Source organism: Polypterus senegalus, chromosome 13, assembly GCF_016835505.1.
Source record: "Polypterus senegalus isolate Bchr_013 chromosome 13, ASM1683550v1, whole genome shotgun sequence".
NCBI lineage: Eukaryota > Metazoa > Chordata > Cladistia > Polypteriformes > Polypteridae > Polypterus > Polypterus senegalus.
In genome coordinates this window covers 53,740,523-53,764,012 of record NC_053166.1, presented here as the reverse complement: position 1 = coordinate 53,764,012, position 23,490 = coordinate 53,740,523, and the positions used below count along the sequence as shown (strand labels likewise).

The 23,490-nt window shown below is 42.6% G+C and overlaps 1 protein-coding gene across 1 annotated transcript; it reads right to left on the bottom strand.

Moving 5' to 3' along the window:
• Positions 1 to 15,992: 15,992 nt before the first annotated feature.
• msx2b (muscle segment homeobox 2b) lies at positions 15,993 to 21,327 on the bottom strand. The gene is made up of 2 exons (XM_039775754.1): positions 20,726 to 21,327; positions 15,993 to 17,059 (listed from the first exon to the last, which is right to left on the bottom strand). Exons 1-2 carry the CDS (start codon positions 21,054 to 21,056, stop codon positions 16,635 to 16,637), a joined length of 756 nt encoding a protein of 251 aa, XP_039631688.1. The 5' UTR covers positions 21,057 to 21,327; the 3' UTR covers positions 15,993 to 16,634.
• Between the last annotated feature and the right edge of the window lie 2,163 nt (positions 21,328 to 23,490).

The following is a 23,490-nucleotide window of genomic DNA, read 5'->3' as shown; positions in this document are numbered from 1 at the left end:
CTCATGCTCACAGCTGGTGGACCACCACCTTGCTTTGCTTAGGTGTTTTCTTTAATTTGTCAGTTCCCTGTAAATATAAAACAGAAATCTGACACGAAAGACAGTCAATGTTTGTTAACAGCTGCAGTGTATCACTGAAAGAGCAGTTTGATGGACTCCGTTCTTCTGAAGGTACATCTTCTGTGAAGCAAACAAAGTGCCATAGTTTGGCAGTAGTTTGATCCGTGAGGAGCTGTGAGGCTGCCATTGATATACGGGTAGAGTGTGTTCTTTAATGTGCAGGTAGAGTGTGGTTTTGAATGAATCACACCACTATCAACTATCAGGATGGTAGTGCAGTGTTTTAGTAGGCCAACAAAGCCATTTCCGGAGAACTACGTTAGTATTTCTACAGTGAAGCCTTATCATTCCAATATGACTGAAGTATTTCTTTGAGGTGTTTTAGGATTAACACAAATGTTTTAAAATAGATTATAATGAATATAAATTCAAATCAGTTTACCTGATGGACTATTTTCCTATGTTAGTTCAAGAAGAAAATAAAGTATCTTCTAGGATAATGACAACACAAAACACCCTGAATTAGCTTAAACTGACATATTGCAGTGGGTTTATAAGAAATGTAATGATTTACTTCATGATGTTTAAAGTGTTAAGTTTTCTCAATTGTGGTGGAAATTTGTCATTTTTCATACCCAATGTTAGAGGTCCAGATAATAAAGGATCAGTAATCAAAAAGAACATCATGTTTGTAACCGATGACCTACAGATCATCTAAAACGATAGCCCACATGCTTATGTTTAAAATTTGTCATTTTTAACCTTCTAGAAATGGCTGGTGGAGGGATGGGACCACAGGTAGAAAATCAATTATCGAAAATTATTATCATTTTTGTGATCAGCAATCTGGAAAGAGCATAAATGACACACCACAAATATTAACGATTCTCGTTTTTTCGAAGTCTTGTAAAAAGGAGTACATTTGATCCCTCATATCCCATTAGGGGACGAATCCCTGTGGTCGGTTGACGTGCTGAGCACACCTTCAAGACCTTCAAATCATTTTGCTGGGGACACCAGCTGGTTTACTTCTAATCATAAAGGTTTAATTTCCTACACAACACATATATGAGCTAACAATTAGCTTCTTTTCTGGTGTAAATAGCCTAAGGTAGGAGAGGACATCTAAACCTTGACATCTTGCATAACTGGACATCAGGACGAATCTAACGGTATACGATGTGTGGGGGTCTTCTTGTACTTTTAAGTTAGGAAGCTGCGGACAAAAACACAAGGAATTTGAAAACCGTCATAAGTAATTCTTATGAACACAAAATTATACCAATAACCTGTCTATGTGAGCTTGTTGGTAAATCTTAGGATCACCTCTTTAATTTGCTTAATGCTTATCTAAAAAACGCAGCTTAACGAATTAGGAAGAAAACATATTATGATAAAGTAAAATAAAAGTTAAACTGTGAACATACTAATAGCACCACAGAATATCTAGACTGGTGTTGGAGTATCTCAGCGCAAGCTGCGTCGTATCTATTGGCTTGAATTGTGATTTATGGAAGTTGTGAATACATTTGTAAATAGTGACGTGTTTCGTCCACGAACTCACCCATGCACGCTATTTGTGTCCTGTCAGAACTGCACTGACCCCCTAATTCTCCTCTTCTTGACCTTGCGGCAATCTGTCCGTACAAACCTCGCCGATTGGTCTTTGTAGACCCGCGTGCTTCCCGACTCGAGTTTTTCTCACGGAGATATGGCGCTGTGTGTTACTATTACAAGGTCAATTGCGCCATCTACAGGGGAGCAGCGGTTTTAATATTCATAAATTTGCCCATCGAAAAAAAACAAAAACTTTTTGATGTGCTTTCTTCCTCTTTTAAGCCCCCAAATCTAGAAACACACAGACAGCCACGACTAGAAAACACCTGCGAGCGTTTGTGAATATGCGAGTTTTATCGACACCCGTTAACCCTTTCTTCCATTATATATTATAAAGACTGGTCCAGATCTAATTATGCAATTTTCATTACGCTATAACTTAAGTTTATTACATAGAGAATTCACAAAAAATATTTTTGTTGCCGATAGATGGCAGCACCTGCCCTGCATTCCAAAATGGCGGGGAGACGGTTGTCAGTCGAACAGCGGGTGCGATGTGTTCGCCTTTTCATAATTGCATAATTAGATCTGGACCACCCTGTATTATATTTACAGAAATTTCAGATTGAGTCTAAAACGACACAGTTCGCCACCGTGAGTGTAATGCGGTGTCAGTCGTATTTGAATTCTTTACCCGTGGTTTGATTTGCTCCTTGCCTTTTGTTTTTCCACATACATAGTTACTTACATAAGCAGTATTTTGATATGACAATTCTATTAAGAGCCTACTGTTTATACCAGCGACAATTCTATTAAGAGCCTACTGTTTATACCAGCGACCAGAAACGATGATACTGTCAGAAAAGAGAAGACAATGGAAGTACCGGGGTGCAGTGGTCCTCAACCTGACCCTAACAATAAGTGAAGTTAGACACGAGAGGTTTTCTGCCTCCGTCTTGTGCTTCCCTAAGCTAAACGTTGTTATCCCAGCAAGAAAGAAAGAAAGGCAAGAAAAATGTTTAGTTTCCAGCTCCTAATGTTAATATAAATTCACCAGGAATCTATGTATTATGCCTTTGTACCGTCCATCCATTATCCAACCCGCAATATCCTAACTACAGGGTTACGGGGGTCTGCTGTAGCCAATCCCAGCCAACACAGGGCGCAAGGCAGGAATCAAACCCCGGGCAGGGCCCCAGCCCACCACAGGGCGCGCGCATACACACCGACACACTAGGGACAATTTAGGATCGCCAATGGATCTAACCTGCATTTCTTTGGACTGTGGGAGGAAACCCACGCAAACACGGGGAGAACATACAAACTCCACGCAGGTAGGACCCGGGAAGCGAACCCAGGTCTCCTTACTGCGAGACAGCAGCGCCACCACTGCGCCACCGTGCCGCCCGACGTTGTACCAACTAAGTGAAAAAGAAGTGTATCTGTATTTGTCTTACATATTTTCCGTATGGGTCGTGTGTTCACCGTCTAACTGGTAATGCGTATGTGCGTCTATGTGGTTAATGTCTGCGTGGTCTGAAAAGCATAGCCGTTTCTGACCTATAGTATATGGTGGTCCTGGCAAGAAAATCTGCCCCACCCCCCAACTCCCCTGCACACAGCCATACACAGACACACACGATATGCTGCTAACACAAGTTAATCACTTATTTAATTAAAAATAAATATATGTTAATAGAATAGTAAAATAACAATAGAAGTATTTTGTTTTGTACAAAACTTACACAGAACATTAAAATAACAAAATAGAACCGCCTTGCATGTAAATAACTTGTAGTGCTAAATGTGCTTAATGTCCCCCTGGAGTGTGTTTATTTTTTTAAAATCCCTGGTGGTGTAGTAGTGCCCCTGCTGCAGTGCCAGTGCTCCTGCCTCCAAGACCCCCACACCTCAGGTTCCCTCTCCCTTACCTTAGAACCTCCCGACCTGAGTAACAAAATAAGCGGGCGGCGCCGATAACAGGAGGAAGCTGCTGGGACTCAGTCGTTCACTGGACGGGTCGGCCGTCACTCAACGCTTGAATGGGGGGTGGGAGACTGGGCGGTGAGTCCTGACTCCTGGTCCTGCCAGTGACTAACTGCCACAGTTAAGGCGGGCAGCGTACAGGTAGCCTGGAGGTCGCACGAAATGCCTGGCACGGTCCTTGCAATAGTCTATGCAACAGTACACAGATTGTGCTGTGCATACTGCAGACAATGCAGGCGAGGCCAAGGTGCACAACATAAACATTTTTTTGTGCTCCGTTTTGGTCTGGACAATTTTTTCTAAACAAAATAAAGAAAGGAATCCCAACGGATGGCTGCAGTAATATGCTCTGACCGCCAGAGGGGGCCCTAGACCCTTACCTGGATAGCCAACGGCCCTGAAATAAAGCAATATATACATGAAGACACGAAACATTACATTACACTGATATAAAGGTCAGACTCGCTTTTGGGGTCCGTCCACCAGCTGCTTAAACCTTAGCCCGCGAGCTTACAAGACCCCCGAGAGCCCAGCTAACTCAGGCAAGCTAACAAAGTGTTTGGTTCGTTAAACACCAAAAAATAAACTCAGTTGGTTGTTTAGTTTATATATACTGTATCTATAATTTAAGTTCAAGTTTAAGTTAAAACGATCGCGTTTGCTGCTATTCTTATTTCTGTAAATCTCTTATATGCTACGTTAATATAATTAATTGACGTTGAAACGTTGACACAACGCCATCAGAATGTTTTCTTTTAAAATAGGCATAATTCATCTCCGGGGCTGTTCTCATTATTCACCTATTTTAAATTAATCTTCCTCAAAATTAACATTCTTTTAGATTCAAAAACAATATGCCAATTTTCACAAGAGTTGTATTAAGATCATTTAACTTTGACAAAATCTACATATCTATCTTACATTTGCACAAAGTGTGACAATTTGTACACCGAGTCGCCCCTTTAGTTGATCCCCAACACCTGTCATCAATTCAAAAAGTCAATCTCAAGAGGCTTAAAGTTTCATGTTTATGATGTGTGCTGGTTATTCTGGAAGTATCTAACAATATTTTAGCCAAAAAATCAATCATATCTCCTGCATGTCTGAGCACACAACTGGATAACTGACTGATGGATTAAGCAAAATGAGTATTTTTTAATGAACAGTTTTATATTGTTTGCTGCTGTAGAATTGGTCACCATTGACTTGTTGCCATGATGTCACTACACTGGTTACCTGTGTCATTCAGAATTGACTTTAAAATTCTGCTTATGGTTTATAAAGCCTTAAATAATCTCGCCCATCTTATATATCGGAATGTCTGACACCTTATATTCCAAATCGTAACCTCAGATCCTCAAATGAGTGTCTCCTTAGAATTCCAAGAACAAAACTTAAAAGAAGTGGTGAGGCGGCCTTCTGCTGTTATGCACCTAAAATCTGGAATAGCCTGCCAATAGGAATTCGCCAGGCTGATACAGTAGAGCACTTTAAAACACTGCTGAAAACACATTACTTTAACATGGCCTTTTCATAACTTCATTTTAATCGTAATTTAACTTAATCTTGATACTCTGTATGTTCAATTCATCATAACTACTATTCATGGTGGCTCTAAAATCGGTACTGACCCCTACTCTCTTTTCTGTTTCTTTTTCTGGTTTCTTTGTGGTGGTGGCCTGCGCCACCTCCACCTACTCAAAGCTTCATGATGCTCCAACAATGATGGACGGATTAAAAGGAAGAAGTCTACGTGACCATCATCATCATCAAGCCCTTCCGTGAGAACCCTAAATCCAAAGAGGACTGTTTCATTTATGTTAGGTAGAATGCCCAGAGGGGACTGGGCGGTATCATGGTCTGGAATCCCTACAGATTTTATTTTTCTCCAGCCGTCTGGAGTTTTTGTTTTTCTGTCCCCTGGCCATTGAACCTTACTCTTATTCGATGTTAATGTTGATTTATTTTTTTATAATTATGTCTTTCATTTTTCTATTTTTTATGTAAAGCACTTTGAGCTACTGTTTGTATGAAAATGTGCTATATAAATAAATGTTGTTGTTGTTGTTGCCATAAACTCTTGTCTTCCAATTTTCCATGAAAACATGAGATTAAAATTATTTCTTATCCACTACTAGAAAGTACACTACTAGTAAGTAACATAAAACAATATAATTTTTGGGTGTAGTATTCTTTCAGCCATGAGGAAAATGACCAAGTCAGGAGTTTAATATGCCATGTTTGTTAAATATATTGTTAAATATGTAAAATAAGAATATTAAAAATATTAATATAAAGGACAGATATACTAGCTGTGTGACCTATCTTAGACAGGTTTAAATCTAATTAATTAACACAGACAGTCAGTGGTAACATTTGCAGTGCATTGAATGTTTATTTTGTAATGCACAGAGTAATAAAATGCATTGCATTCATCATTCCAACAGACAGTGCATCGCAGATTTTTATAGGAATAAAATACATCACTTCAAATGTTTGTGATGTGCCATCTGTAGGAATGAAAAATGCAATGCATATGTCTCTGTTATATTCCATTTGGTATTTAGTGATGGTGGTGGTGACTGTTGTTTTACAAAAAGTAGCTGTGCTACCTGTCTAAAGAGGTTTGAAATCTAAGTAATCGATATGGATCTCAATTGTAATATTTGCAGTGGACCATCTTATTGGGATGCATGTTGTAATTCATGTAGTAATAAAATGGATTGCATTTGTCATTCCAAGAAATGGTGCATCACAAACATTTGAAGTAGTAGTAATAAAGTGCTTTACAACAAATGTTTGCGATAAACCATGTGTTGGAATGACAAATGCAAAGCATGATATTGCTACAAATATTTGTCATGTACCATCTGTTGGAATGACAGTGACATAGCAACTGGATGGACACACAAATACACTGACACATATCCGTTTATTAATAGATAAATAAATAAATGCATAAATACTGTATATATATTGTCAGGGATGCCAGGGGCAACGACCCAGCCGGGATGCCGTGAGGGACCGGATGTGGGTCTGAGCCCACCCTGGATCACGTGGGGGCCGCCATCCTGGTTGCTTTGGGGGCCACGGGTTGAGGGCATGGAAGCCCCACCCTGTAGGGGCCCGTGGTCACCGCCAGGAGGCGCCCCAATGCCTTGGGGACCTGTTACCTCAGCACTTCCGCCACACCAGGAAGTGCTGGGGGGAAGATTAAGGAGGACACCCGGTGAGCTGCCGGGAGAACAGCCAGCACATCCGCCACGCTGGGGAGTGTCGGAAACCACCTGGAGCTCATCCAGGAGTGTATAAAAGGGGCCGTCTCCCTTCATTCAGGGCTGGAGTCGGGTGGAAGAAGGACAAGGCACTAGAGAGAGTGGCGGTGGCCCGAAGAAAGGCATTGTGTGGCCAGGACTGTGTGTGTTGAGGGTTTGTGCACGGGACTGGGTCTTAGTGACCATAAATATTGTAAATATTTGTAAATAATAAACGTGTGGTGGTGAGTAACAACATGTACGCCTGTCTGTGTCCGGGTCGGCTCCACAATATATATATACTATATATGTATACTGTATCTATGTTAAACTATCTCACAGCCTTAGGTGCTGCAGATTCTTTATTTGATAGCATAAATGGTGTGTATGAATAAAACTTATTTGCCTGTTAATTACACCTGCCCAATGTTTCCTGGCTGGCTGTAAGTAACTTGAGTGAACTGCATTAAAGTTTATATATATATATATATGTATGTATATTTATGTACTGTATATATATATGTGTGTGTATATGTACAGGGTAGTCCAGATCTAATTATGCAGTTCCAGATCGTCTAGATGTCTTTTATTTATGCAGGGATGATTCTAGTTTGGCGCAAAGACGATTCTTCATGTCGTCAGTTCGCACTCTTCTCGATGGTCCATGCATTTTCAGGAGATTTTCTATGTAATAAACTTAATAAGTTATAGTGTAATGAAAACTGCATAATTAGATCCAGACCACCCTATATATATGTATATATGTGTATGTATATACATATATACATGTATACATACACATATATACATATATATGTATGTATATGTACGTATATATAATTATATATATATATAGATATACACTCACCTAAAGTATTATTAGGAACACCTGTTCAGTTTCTCATTAATGCAATTATCTAATCAACCAATCACATGGCAGTTGCTTCAATGCATTTAGGGGTGTGGTCCTGGTCAAGACAATCTCCTGAACTCCAAACTGAATGTCAGAATGGGAAAGAAAGGTGATTTAAGCAATTTTGAGCGTGGCATGGTTGTTGGTGCCAGACGGGCCGGTCTGAGTATTTCACAATCTGCTCAGTTACTGGGATTTTCACGCACAACCATTTCTAGGGTTTACAAAGAATGGTGTGAAAAGGGAAAAACATCCAGTATGCAGCAGTCCTGTGGGCGAAAATGCCTTGTTGATGCTAGAGGTCAGAGGAGAATGGGCCGACTGATTCAAGCTGATAGAAGAGCAACTTTGACTGAAATAACCACTCGTTACAACCAAGGTATGCAGCAAAGCATTTGTGAAGCCACGACACGCACAACCTGATGGGCTACAACAGCAGAAGACCCCACCGGGTACCACTCATCTCCACTACAAATAAGAAAAAGAGGCTACAATTTGCACGAGCTCACCAAAATTGGACAGTTGAAGACTGGAAAAATGTTGCCTGGTCTGATGAGTCTCGATTTCTGTTTAGACATTCAAATGGTAGAGTCAGAATTTGGCGTAAACAGAATGAGAACATGGATCCATCATGCCTTGTTACCACTTGTTGAGCAGGCTGGTGGTGGTGGTGTAATGGTGTGGGGGATGTTTTCTTGGCACACTTTAGGCCCCTTAGTGCCAGTTGGGCATCGTTTAATTGCCACGGGCTACCTGTGCATTGTTTCTGACCATGTCCATGCCTTCATGACCACCATGTACCCATCCTCTGATGGCTACTTCCAGCAGGATAATGCACCATGTCACAAAGCTCGAATCATTTCAAATTGGTTTCTTGAACATGACAATGAGTTCACTGTACTAAAATGGCCCCCACAGTCACCAGATCTCAACATAATAGAGCATCTTTGGGATGTGGTGGAACGGGAGCTTCATGCCCTGGATGTGCATCCCACAAATCTCCATCAACTGCAAGATGCTATCCTATCAATATGGGCCAACATTTCTAAAGAATGCTTTCAGCACCTTGTTGAATCAATGCCATGTAGAATTAAGGCAGTTCTGAAGGCGAAAGGGGGTCAAACACCGTATTAGTATGGTGTTCCTGTATATGTATATTTATATAGATAGATAGATATTGTGATAATAATTGAGTCCAGACATCATTAAAAGGTTTGGGGTAGCCACTCGTATAATATCCCAGGCTGCAAAAAGCTTTTTAGTAACAGAGATATTCACCAGACTGAGTCCAAAACAGAACTGATTACATGTGGTAAAGATGGTGGCGTTAAAGGTCTGTATAGGAAGTGACCTTTGATGATCATCAAAGGTGCCGGAACCAGAAGTGACATCTTCACAGGCTCCAGAATCTTGCACAATTTCCTGGTAAAGGTCTGCAGGGAACTGAGAAAGACAGTCAATGCACCCCGTCGCCCCCGGTCAGATGTTTTATTACAATTATGTAAGCCCTGTAGCTGGCTCCTACTTGCACGTTTGTGACTATATACTGTATATACAGTATATATATATATATAAATAAAATATTTATTTATTTGAAACTACTAAAATCATCAATTTACATACATTTCACCAAGTTATCTCTCTATTATAATAAAAAAATCCTTGGACAAGACATGATTTTTTAGGGAGATATTGTACTTTCAAGTCCCTTTTAAATGAGACTTTATGCCAAGAGATAAACGCCTAGGGTTGAAAATAAAAGACAAAGAGTAGCTGACAAAGTAGAATGTCGTAAAGAATTCAAAAACGTTGATGCAGTACACATGCAGAGCAGGTTAGAGATAATGAAAGTACTAAAATTCGAAAGTCTCAAAAACATGATAGTAAAGATCGCATTTAGTGCAAACAAATGGAAATTATTACTCGATGAAATAACAGAACAGCGAAAAGAGATTGAATATATTGTTCGGATTTAAACTTTAAGTTGGAGACCTGTAGATCATCTAATTCGTGTTGCCATCAGGGAAAAGTAGTGTTTCTTCTCAATGAAGATGCCTATCCATGAGAAATAAAAGTTTTGTTGTTTGGTGAAAGTGAAATCCACATACGCGAATAGCAGACGTGAAGAGGCTGGCGCATAGCACAGGCCTGGAGGAGGTTGGTAAGTGAAGTGAGCAGGGGGAAAAGCCCTCTAGTTTCAAATAAGTATATCTAGTAAACACAAGTTATTTAAAGTTGCATGCAGTTAATTGAGTTAGATGGAAAACCCTGACATAATGCAATTAATTAAATGTAGAGATTTATTTATTGATTGATTTTTGAGGATAGCTGCAGCCCAGTAACCTTTCACGTTGTCTTAGGTGTTTTGTTTAAATACAGTCCCTTCATGCTCCATATTCACATTTCATTTAGAATGAGCACACTTAAACTGCTAGTTCCGTTAATGTCTGTGTGAGTTGATGGTTGAATGACTTTGTTTCAAATATGTTCAAATGAGACAGAGAAACTGAATTAGGAGTCTGATAAGTCGTACCACATTTGCCCCTGTGAAGCACACACACAAGCACCAGTCTCAATTAAGGTAAACCTGCTGCCATCTTACAGTTTTCTGAAACCAGTGAATGGCTGCGAGTTCAGTCAAAGCATCATTTTGATTTAAGTGATGAGCTGAAGTTAACACTGCAGTCCACTGAGGTTACTGGAGGAGGTCTTGGCGTACTGCGTACTTAGTTTTGGATAGGTGCTTTCAGTGAATGGTGGATGAATCACACCCTGTGTATGCGACTGGCTGAAGTGCTGTCAACTGGAGAATGGTGAATGTTCAGCTTACAACAGAGCAGATGGACTAGCAGACACCCTGGACATGGCTGCTTTTCCAAAGAGTCTTGAGATTTTTGCTGAGCACACATGACATGGGGCTTTTAGATGATGGTTAAATGCTCATACATTTTCAAATCAAATTGACTACATGAGCATTAATTAATTGACAATATAGCTAATGAAAATTAATGCTACCCCAGTTCAGAAAAAAGAATAAAGTATGTAATGTTTATAGAAATGTTTGTTCTTTATAGTCTATTTACATTTCCAGCGTTTATGTTCTTCATTCAGATGTGCTAAGGTCTCATTAATAAATGCAAGGTAAGACATAACATTAACTATCTGAACCAACACGACTAGTCTAAAATATTGTCGTATGGGCGAGAGACATTTTAAATATGGACCTGCACGCTATTTGGCTCATGTGGCTCATTTAATGAAGTATATTCAGGGAAATGAGAATCATGCAACTGTTTAATGAGCATGCTTTTCCAGTTTAGTGTCACTGGACACTGAAGCAGGCAGCATGGCCCTCAGGTTAAGACACTGGATTGGATGCCACAAGACGTATCTACCGACCTTCGGTGTCACCTTGAAAAAGCAAATATAATTGACAGAAAATGTATGACATAGTCATGTTACAGTTATGCCACTGAAGAGTATAATTATAATGCTGTCTACCAGAACTGCAGGTCTGACATCGTGGTCAACAGCACAGGAGCGCTACAGGGGACTATGCTTTCTTCGGTCCTGTTCAGCCTATATACATCAGACTTCTATCTATCTATCTATCTATCTATCTATCTATCTATCTATCTTTCTATCTATCTATCTATCTAATCTACCATAAAACAGACCAATATAAAATACATTCTGCTGGGGTTGACACATGCAAGGCCAATCGGTCCACTTTCAGCCACTGATGCGTTCACAGTCACCCAAAGAATTAGAGGTTTCCAGAAGAAACACACCGTGCAAATGTTTAGGCATCAAGTGCTCCGATGTGGCAGTTGTATCTTCTGCGACACTTTCCACTTAATCTCAGATTTGTTTTTTTCAATTATGCCGAGCCATGGCTTCACAGTAGTCCTAATTAAAGCCTTTACATCCCAATTCCACATGATGGTTTAATGAGGGAAGCGAAAAGATGAATGAGTAGAGCACTTAAATGCTTTTCAATGTGTTAAGAAAAATCAACCAGTGGGTGGTGCTGTTCTGCTTTTTTAAAAACTTAATTTAGGACTTGGGGTTTTGAAAGGAGCAGGATGGGTACCAACTCATTTTAGAAGGATTTTAAAGTGTAAGTCATTTTTATATGTCAGACTTTTCACTGGCAGCTCAGTCATTAAACATAATACAATAAACTACATCATTAACAACAGGTAACAGCAGGAGGAGGACAGCTTTTTTAACCCACTTCTTTTGCCTAAATTACAAAGAAGCCATTTATTCATAAAAGATGTTCATGGACGTGAATGACATTGTTTGATATTGTTTTCATGAATTCTCTGACAGGGTCCCACCAACTTAAATTCAGCCCCTTCATGCTCCTTACACAAGTCCAGAGTTCATTTTCAGTTACAGGGCTTTCACACATTCATCTGAAGTGTTGAGGCTGTTGAATTCTCACCCTGGAGCCAAGATGGAGTTAGGATGGAAACAACTTCTCATGTACTCTCATCAGGGTGAGCAACTTGGAATATGAAGTGCATTACAGTTTGAGAGGTGTGTCTGTCACCATCTTGATGTACTATCCGCTGAACAAATTACTAGGAACACCTGTGCACCTGCTTATTCATCTAATTGGCCAATCGTGTGGCAGCAGCACAATGCATAAACTTATGCAGCTGCAGGTCAGGAGCTTCAGTTGATGTTCACATCAAACTTCAAAATGGTGATGAAATGTGATCTCAGTGATTTTGCCTGGACAGGCAGGTTTGAGTATTTGTATAGCTGTTGATCTCCTTGGAGTTTCACACACAACAGTCTCCAGAGTTTACTCACAATGGGGCAAAAAACATCCAGTGAGCGGCAGTTCTGCAGATGGAAATGCCTTGTTGATAAGAGGGGTGAGAGGAGAATGGCAGACTGGTTTTGAGCTGACAGAAAGGCTGCAGTGTCTCAGATAACCACTCTGTACAACATATTGAACAGTAAAGTGCCTCAGTATGCACAACACGTCAAACCCTGAGGTGGATGAGTTAAAAAGGTAGAAGACCACAGTGGGTTCTTCTCCTGTCACCAAGAAAACAAAGCTGAGGCAGCAAAACTGGACAGTTGAAGACTGGAAATATGTAGCCTGGCCTGATGAATTTCAATTTCTGATGATGCACACAGATGGTAAGGGCAGAATTTGGCACCAACAGCATGAATCCATGCAACCAATCTGCCTTTTGTCAACAGTCCAGGCTGGTGGTGATGGGGCTGTAATGGCGTGAAGAATGTTTGCTTGGCACACTTTGGGCCTCTTAATACCATTTTATCACTTGAATGCCGCTGCCTTTTTGAACATGTGCATCCCATTATGGTCACAATTTACTCCTCTTCTAATGGCTGCTTCCAGCACGAGAATGCACAGTGTCACAATGCTAAAGTCATCTCAAACTGGTTTCATGAACAGGACAAGGAGTTTGGTGTTCTTCAGTGGCCTTCAACTGAATGCCTTTGTGATGTGGAAGAACTGGAGATGTTGTGGCATGAGTGTGCACCTCATAGATCTGCAGAACTTGGGTGACACACTCATATCAGCTTGGACCAGAATCTAAAAGGAATGTTTATAACATATTGTGCAATCCATGCCACAAAGAACTGAGGCTGTTTGAAAGCCAAATAAGACCCTACCCAGTAATAGTGCAGGATTCTTATGACTTTTTTAAGTATAATCCAGGCTGAGTCGTTAGGATGTAATTTAAGGTGGTCTGGTTAGAGAGATTTGCTACCCAGCACAACCCTTCATAGGTGTGCCTTCAGACTGGATCATGTTTTGTTCTTCTTGCTTGTTCATCGCAGTTCTTTCGTCCCTCAGTATCATATTAGAGTGTATTTCCGGAAACCGTACTTGTTAGTAAAAATGCCTGTACCTAAAATGCCTTTTCAATGCACAGTCTTTAAATTAAGATGAGCCTAACACTGTGTTTTAATTTTTTTTTGTATGGTGTGCAAGGCCATATTTTGTATTTGCTGGGTAAGGTAAGAGTTTGCCATTTGACTTCCGAATTCAAACTAAGTTTGCTTTTAAGGCATTTTGTGGTCATGCATGCCATTAACAGCAATATGAAAAATGAACACCCTATAATAGACTGCTGCCCATGCTGCAGGATAAGCTCCACATTATGAAGGTTCTGGAAGGGATGGATGACTGCTTAACAGATGCTCTCCTGCAGCCTCCATCCATCCATCCATCAACCTCTTCCACTTATCCGAGGCTCAAAGTGCTCAAAATGAATAGAAAAATAGAAGACACAATAAAAGATAAACAGCAGCATTAATTAGCAGAGATGCCCAGACTTCCAAAGGCTCTGTAGGGGTTCCAGACCAAGAGACCAGTCCCCTCTGGGCAATCTACTTCTCAGCTCTTCATGGAAGAATCTTCCACTTATCCGGGTGTTCCCAGGCCAGCCGAGAATCCCAAGGTGTTCCCGGGCCAGCCGAGAGACATAGTCCCTCCAGCGTGTCCTGGGTCTTCCCCGGGGCCTCCTCCCGGTTAGACGTGCCTGGAACACCTCACTAGGGAGGCGTCCAGGAGGCATCCTGATCAGATGCCCGAGCCACCTCATCTGACTCTTCTCGATGTGGAGGAGCAGCGGCTCAACTCTGAGTCCCTGCTGGATGACTGAACTTCTCACCCTATCTTTAAGGGAAAGCCCAGACACCCTATGGAGGAAACCCATTTCAGCCGCTTGTATTTACGATCTCGTTCTTTCGGTCACTACCCATAGCTCATGACCATAGGTAAGGGTAGGAACGTAGATCGACTGGTAAATTGAGAGCTTTGCCTTGTGGCTCAGCTCCTTTTTCACCAAGACAGACCGATGCAGATCCCGCATAACTGCGGATGCCGCACCGCTCTGCCTGTTGCTCTCACGCTCCATTCTTCCCTCACTCGTGAACAAGATCCCGAGATACTTGAACTCCTCCACTTGGGGCAGGATCTCACTCCCAACCCTGAAAGGGCATTCCACCCTTTGAGGACCATGGTCTTGGATTTGTAGGTGCTGATTCTCATCCCAGCCGCTTCACACTCAGCTGCGAACTGATCCAGAGAGAGCTGAAGATCACGGCCTGATGAAGCAAACAGGACAACATCATCTGCAAAAAGCAGTGACCCAATCCTGAGTCCACCAAACCGGACCCCTTCAACGCCCTGGCTGCGCCTAGAAATTCTGTCCATAAAAGTTATGAACAGAATCGGTGACAAAGGGCAGCCCTGATGGAGTCCAACTCTCACTGGAAACGGACTCGACTTACTGCCAGCAATGCGGACAAAGCTCTGACACCGGTTGTACAGGGACTGAACAGCCCTTACCAGGGAGTCCGGTACCCCATACTCTCAAAGTATCCCCCACAGGATTCCCCGAGGGACACGGTCGAACGCCTTTTCCAAGTCCACAAAACACATGTAGACTGGTTGGGCAAACTCCCATGCACCCTCCAGGATTCTGCTAAGGGTGTAGAGCTGGTCCACTGTTCCACGACCAGGACAAAAACCACACTGTTCCTCCATGATCCTAGGAGCTCTGTTGTCCGGGGCTTTATGCCCCTGGTAGGGCCACCCAAGGCAAACTGGTCCTAGGTGAGGGATGAGACAAAGAGCGGTTCAACAAACCTCCAATGATGAATCAAAACTTTGGACAATGTTTTCCCTTGCCCGGATGCCGGCCACCGGGGCCCCCCTCAGGAGCCAGGCCTGGAGGTAGGGCTCAATGTCGAGCGCCTGGTGGCTGGGCCTGCACCCATGGGGCTAAGCTGGGCACAGCCCGGAGAGGTAACTTGGGTCCCCCTTCCCATGGGCTCACCACCTATGGGAGGGGCCAAGGAGGATGGATGCATTGTGAGTTGAGTGGTGGCCAAAGGTGGGGACCTTGGCGGTCTGATCCTCAGCTACAGAAACTGGGTCTTGGGACGTGGAATGTCACCTCTCTCTCCTGCAGCCTAATGTGGCCAAAGTGATAAACCTGAACTTGAAAAAGCTGCTGCAGAGTCTCAGTGGATGGAGTAATGGTGCATGCTGGGTCGTGTGTGTATAAAAACCTACAAGTTTCCTTTTTCTATAGACACAAAGTCTCTTTATAGCCATTTGTCCAGCTAGACCTGATATTGGAGCAGGTGCTGTACAGGTGAGCTCCCAAAATGATATTAATGCAACTCCTTGTTCATACTCTGGTAAATTTACATTCCTGGGATAAAGTAAGAGATATTTTTAATTTTCATATCAAATGAATTATAAAAAGGACAATATTTATGAAACTGGACATTGGCATTCCATGTCAAACATAGTACAAGATTTGCATTAAAACATATATTTTTCAACTTATAAACAATACACGATGGTCCAATGCTTTCATCACACTTCTTCTCTCTGCAGTCTGTAGGTTTTCAGGGTGGCCATTCGGTGCCCCGCAGCCACTTATATCAAAACATGAGGTGCATGTTACAGACAATCTTCTCCACTCGGGCCTTCACACTGGTCTGACCATCAAAGATCACAAAAAAAAACTGATAAACTAACTAGTTATACAGCCTTCCACCAGTAAGAGCCCTGAAATATTGTGCAAAATCTAGCAAGAGTTCACATAAGGCAAAGCTGATGGACTTTTACCAGTTTGCCAGCAGTCTCATCATAAAGTGCCAGACAACTGCAGTTGCCTCCTTCCAGTCATTCTTGTGAGCACCATGTCTCCTTTGTTTGAAAATCAGAGATCTCCAGGTCTGCAGTCATAGAGAAGTTACTTCTGAACGCTGAGGACTGCATCCAGATAGTTCCCGTGTTCTTTCTCAGAGGAATTGACAAACTTACTCCAAGCAGAAGACAGAGAGGTCTCACCTTATGATAAGTGATACATGCTGTACCCCATAGGGGCTGCATAAAGTCCAACTGGTGACATGGGCAGTACTGGTCTGTGAAAAGGATAGGACTGTCCATACAGGGAAGTGGCCTGCAAGTGAGCAGCTACAGGAAAAGGCAGGCTGAAGCCACCCTGCAACATGGGCTTGGCGGACATTTTGAGCTTCTCCATCTCAGCTTCCTGAAGCCTCTTTGCCTTTGCTCTCCGATTCTGGAACCAGATTTTCACTTGGGTCTCTGTCAGGCTGAGCGAACTCGAGAACTCGGCCCTTTCAGCAATGGAAAGGTACTGCTTCTGACGGAATTTCCGCTCCAGGGCGAGCAGCTGAGAGGTGGTGAATGGTGTCCTGGGCTTCCTGTTGGTCTTGTGTTTCCTTAGAGAGCAAGAATTGGGGCTGAGTTGTCCTGAGAAGAAGCAGAGAGGACATGGAAAAGAGAATGAGAAAGAAAAAAAAAGGTAAGCATCAGCTTGACTTGGCTTAAGAGTCGAGACATTCAATAAGCCTCAGACAGGATGCCCTGTGCAGGGGTATGGCTGGAGAAACACCAGTACAACCAGTGCAGGGTTAAAGAGCTATCAGTCCAGCAAAGAGCTATCAGCTGTCTTCAGTTTAGCAATGCTAAGCTCAGAATTCAGAGGTTAAAGTGTGTGTTCACTTGAGGTTTGTACGGGGGCGGCAGTATAAGGTGTGTGTACAAGTGGAGAAGATATATGCCCTCTTAAAAATAAAGGTCCTTTAATGGGATCACATCATTCCACATGATGCCATTGCTTGGCAATGAACCGTTTTGTTTCGTGAAGGGATCCTTGCATGTGAAATCGGATCTTGTAGATTTGAAAAGTTCCTAATTTATGCAAACAATGGAAATCTAGTCTAGTAGTCCACCTAGCAGGATGCTGAAAATTCAAGAACCCATTGGTATTTCACATATCTATTACAATTTATTCATGATTATTTATGGAACTTGCTACGGATCTAGATAAATAATGGTTCCTTCTGGAATCTTTACATTGATGGTCCTTTTGGGTCCTCCATGTCACCACATTGGCACAATTATTTTAAGAGTATAAAGAATGGTACTCCAGTTATGCTGTTCACTGATGAGCCTCATTAGGTGTGGTGTATGCCTTCTGTGATACTGTGCCCAAATTCGTCCCTTCTGCCCTTGAACTTAAAAGTGGATGGATAGATGGACACATATAGAGGACACTTACAACCTCAATGCACAGCAGTCTGAACTTGAAGCAAGTTCAATTTAGAAAAGTGATATTTGATATAGGGCGGCACAGTGGTAGCGAGTTTGCATGTTCTCCCCGTGTCTGCGTGGGTTTCCTCCCACGGTCCAAAGACATGCAGGTTAGGTGCATTGGTAATCCTAAATTGTCCCTAGTGTGTGGTGGGTGTGTGTGTGTATGTGTGCCCTGCCTGCCTGAGTTTGTTCCTGCCTTGCACCCTGTGTTGGCTGGGATTGGTTCCAGCAGACCCCTGTGACCCTGTGTTAGGATTTGGCGGGTTGGATAATGGATGGATGGATGGATATTTGATATGCCATGAAAATGTATCTTAGTTCCAAGCATAGGTTTGCAGGGGATGACTACAAAATGATATTGCATAGCTGCAAACGGAATCGCTTCAGTCGTGGCATCATTAGAGGAATCCATTCATGAATTATATGATTGGGACCCTGAGCACATCCAGGAACTGCTGTATGCAAAAGCTGAAACTGCTGAACCTGTGGACAGGGTGACAGGTCACACCCAGGAACACCAGCAGTAAGCCATTTCGGACAGAATAACCTAACCTGCATGCTTTTTGATTATGTGGGGAAAACCACAACACCAATAATAACTCCTAGAGAGAGCATGCAAAGCCCACACCGTTAGTGATCCGCTCCTCGGCCATCGCGGGGCAATAATAACCACAATGCTATAGTGCAGCCCCTCCATTTACCACTGCGTCTTCCTCCACATACTGCTGCTTACCTCCATTGGAGAATGACTTTCTATCTATCTATCTATCTATCTATCTACCTATTTCAGTCGTAGAGCGACTCCCCTAATGTGTGAATCCAGAGCGGAAGGAGAAATGCTGACAGATGACTTGATGTGGCCGTTCTTTTTATTAAATTCCCAGGTAAGTTGTTAATTTCTATTCCAAGTTAATTTCGCCAGGACTCCTTGAAGTCGTTTTTTCTTTTGAAATGTTATATTTAAATGTCTGCTGTCTTCGCACTGTTCGCTTTTGATTATGGCCACCAGATTCTCCCTGAGCAACGCGAGACGGGATAGGACTGGCGGGTTTGCTAACATAGGCGTTGCGGGGTTAGAAATTGAAATTGGGTGATTGGCTGGGCGGCGTATAATGATTCAGAATTTCGTAAGCGCACGTTCCAAATTCTCATCTCTAATGTCGGTATTAACTCGGACTTTTATCTTTCGTCTGCTGCATTAACTCACTGGATAGCTCCATGGACTTGGCGCGAAGTCCGCAGCCACCCAAATCACGAAAACCGCAAACGTGCAGAGCCGAATCTACAGACTCGAAATACAACCAAGAAGCAAATGACGCTCGTAGCTGCGCTGTCTTTTACAACATCGGGATCTAAAATGTACGTCTTTAGCTGGAGTTGCCGGACTGGTCGTTCTTGGACTTCACAGTCACAGGATGTCTTATAGGTCAGGTCGAACAGGACTGCTGATTGAAGTAAAGCGCTGAAAAGATCGATCTCTTTGCAACAATGCGTTCACTGCAATGCAGAGTCAAGTTTATTGAATGAGCAATTAGTTTCGTCTAATTTGCGAGACAATTCAGCTTTTTAAGAATACGTCGTGCCAACTAAATTTGGGATGTTATACGGACTGCCAGCCCCGATATACAGGACGTTTGGCTCATTCTGTGACCACTAAATACAAGAATCCAGCAGCCGTGCAGTGCTGATGTCAGTCCGAGTTCTTACTTTCATAATCTTAAGATTTGCATTGAGATAAAACATAAAACCGAGACAACGGATACCGAGCGCGTGGGGGCACAAAGATAGCGCAAAGAGATAGCACGCTAAAAATAAATAAGAATATAATAAAACAAAAAGAACATTTAATCAGCGTGGACACGATGCGCATTCTATCGCTCTGCATGTAATTGACATGAGTATCTAAATGATGTTGAATGCACTTCAGAAAAACACAATTTCACAGAAACTATCATCTGTACGGGCAACGGATTTAACATTTTTTGCCAGGCGTGTGCATAAAATAACTCTTACAAAAAGCAGCGTGTGGCGTCGCTTTATCCTAAGCAGGATCGGGGGAAGTTGGAGCCTAACCCAGCAGGCACACACACACTCACTGGACAAATTAGCATTGCCAGTCCACCTACCCTGTATGTCCTTGGAGTGAAGGAGGAAGCTGGAGCACCCAGTACGTGGAGAACATGCAAAACCCACGTAGGTATTACCCCGGACGTGGACCCCAGCCTCCTTGTTGCGAGACAGCAGCGCTACCACTGCGGGAATGGAGCCAATATTAGCAGAGTGAATTGTGTATTTTCATTATATAGAAATACGACCACATTAATGGATACTTGAGAAGACCAGTCTGTATCGGTTTAACACTTAGTCCGTCGCATTGTATCTGTCACATATCACACATCGAGTTAGCGGAAGACTACCTATCTATTTTGATACTGTGCTTAGATGCGGACTCTTTCTCCATCTATGTGGTGTGTGCAGGTTCTCCCCAGTGTGTGCACTGCAATTGACAGGCGTCCTATCCGACCTTGTTGTTTTTTTTTTTGTTTCTTGCCCTGCTCTCGATGTTGTAGTCTTATCCAGACTCAGAGCCACGTTACGCTAAAGGGTAACCTTTAGCCCTTATGGTAGACCAGGTGAGTGCAGGTATTGTTGAAATAGAAGTTGAAATTTAAACTAGTAAGAAAAGAAAAACATTCGGTTCGATTATCGTTTGGAGTTAAAAGGAATCTCGGATTTTTCAACCCCTAATCACCCCATCAAAGACTGCAGCTTTTCGTGACTGTTCACCTGTGACAAGTGACAGTTGACCCGGCAACTTACTTGACGGAGGAGGCGAATACCTTGGAGGTGAATTCCCCAAGTTGTTTTGCTCCTGTTCTGACAGTTCGGACTTTACAGGTGAATGTGAGACCCCGCTATCAGTACTGTAGGGGTCATTGGACACAGGGTTATACACATAAGCCCTGTAACCGTTCGTCCGAGTTTCTCCAGTTTTGAATGGGGGTTCATACGAAGATTTCCGGTTGGCCATCAATGCTTCAACGCTGAAGGGTAAACTCGGGGCTTGGATTTGCCGATTGTTCGCGTTCCTTTTAGATCGATAATCCTCATCGGAAGATCCACAGTCTTTCGTGCTCTTTGGGGACGACATTCTCTGGCTCTTCCACAACCCTCGGATGCAAAGTTTTATACAAAGATCCTAGTTTAGGTGATTCGTTTTCAGGATCGCTTAACGAAAAGGTCCCGAGTGAGACGATCCAGTCATGGGATTTCGTGAAAACGTTTAAATGTCCGGGTCATCCAGTCGCGTTTATTTTAAAAGGTGGCCGATACCGCAAGCACAGCTTGAATCCACAAACCGAGATGCATTACTACCTGAAAGCAGTACAAAACTTTATGATGATACTAACTGAAACTGAGCTGGTAACTTCATTAATGCAAGCAAAAAAAAAAGTTGCAGCCAATAGCAACCCCGCTGCGTCTGAAACTGCGCGCAGAAACCGCCGATTGGAGGAAAAGTTTGTGAAGCGTTTCGAAATCGTTTTCAATTTGACGAAGTAAAGAAGACTTAGTGGCACCTGCGGGCCTTTTAATCTGGCACATGCATGAAAGAAAAAGAAAAACTTTGGATAATATGAGTCTAATTATGTGAGGAGGAAGCTTAAGCAGCTGATCCTCTGTTAAGAGCTTAGAAAACTGTGGCGCCACCCCTGCACTCTGTACGAATTCTACTCCCGTTCCTTCTTTCTCTCAATGCAGGTGCAGTTTTAAATGAATTTATTTGTATTTTGATGATATAATATCAGAAATGATGCTTTGCATGTTAAATGTATTCATTACCTACATTAAGAAACAATTTTAAGGAAGCTTTTCATCAGTTATTCCATTACCGAGTAATCTGTTTTTTTCCAACAATGTAAAATGACACGTACAAAACCTTAACCATAATACACTGCTCAAAATAATGAAGAACACTTGATCATCACAGTTTAACACCAGTTAAGCTTCAGGGCTATTAATCTGTCCAGTTAGGAAGCATAAGTGATTGTGAATCAGCTTCACCTGCTTTGATGCAAATGAAAGTCACAACACATGCACTGGACAGGCAACAGCACAGCAATCTCAAAAAGGGAATGGTTTTATAAGTGGGGGCCACAGATAATTACTTCTCTAGTTTTGTGTTTAGTGTCCTTGTCACTACTGGTAGCATGAGGTGGTACCTGCAGCTACTTCCGGATTCACAGGGTGTCCAGCTCCCCCAGCATGGCACATCCATATGTGCTGTCGCAAAAAGGTTTGCTGTATCTCCCATCACAGTCTCAAGAGCATGGAGGAGATACCAGGAGATGGGCCATTACATAATGGATGCTCAAGGACATGCATTCCAGTCAATGTTATTAATGCCTTTGTCATTCAGGAACTGCCCACACACTCTGGCCACATGAAGCTGGGCATCATCCTGCACCAGAAGTAACCCAGGGTCCACTTCACCAGTATAAGGTCTGACAATTTCATCCCAGTACCTAACAGCAGCCAGGACACTGCTGCCTAGCACATGGAAGTCTGTGCGACCCTGCAAGGATATGCTTCCCCAGGCAATCACTGACCCACTGCCAACATGTTCATGCTGGATATGTTACAGGCTGCATATTGTTCACCATGGCATTTCCAGACTCTTTTACATTTGTCACATGTGCTCAGGAAGAACCTTCCCTTGTCTGTGAAGATAATGGGGTGGAAATCGTGAAATGCCAATCGAGCTGCACAGTGATGGGTTACGAGCACAGGTCCCACTGGAGGACGTCGGGCCCTCATGCCTCCCTCACATAGTCTGTTTCTGACAGTTTGGTTTGTAACATGCACACCAGTAGCCAGCTGCAGATCTTTTGTAGGGCATTGACAGTGCTCCTCCTGTTCCTCCCTGCACAAAGGAACAGATATCAGTCTTGCTGTTGCGTTGATGCCCTTCTATGGACCTGTGCAACTCTCCTCGGGTAACAGCCCGTCTCCTGGTATCTCCTCCTTGCTCTTGAGACTGTGCTGGGAGATACAGCAAACCTTTTGTGACAGCCTGTATGGATGTGCCATGCTGGAGGAGCTAGACTACCTGTGCAACCTGAAACAGCTGCTGGTACTGCCTCATGCTACCTATAGTGACAAAGACACTAGCAAAATGTAAAACTAGAGAAGAATCAGTCAGGGAGGATAAGGAAAGAGCAGTTGTCTGTGGCCACCACCTGTACAACCATCCTCTTTTTGGAGCTTGTCTTGCTGTTGCCTGTTCAGTGCATGTGTTGTCACTTTCATTTACACCAAAGTAGGTTAAGTTGGTTCACAATCGCTTATGCTTCCTAACTGGATAGACTGATATCCCTGAAACATAAATGACTTGGTGTTAGACTGTGATGATGAAGTGTTCCCTTCATTTTTTGAGCAATGTATATGTCCTCTGGTTCTATTATTAAAGTTATTCATCTTATGCCTTCCAAGTACATATTGAATTTGGCACGGTGGTACACCTGGTAACTGTGGCACTTCAAGATTCTTAGTCACTGACTTGATTATCTGCTGGGGTGCTCCCTTTG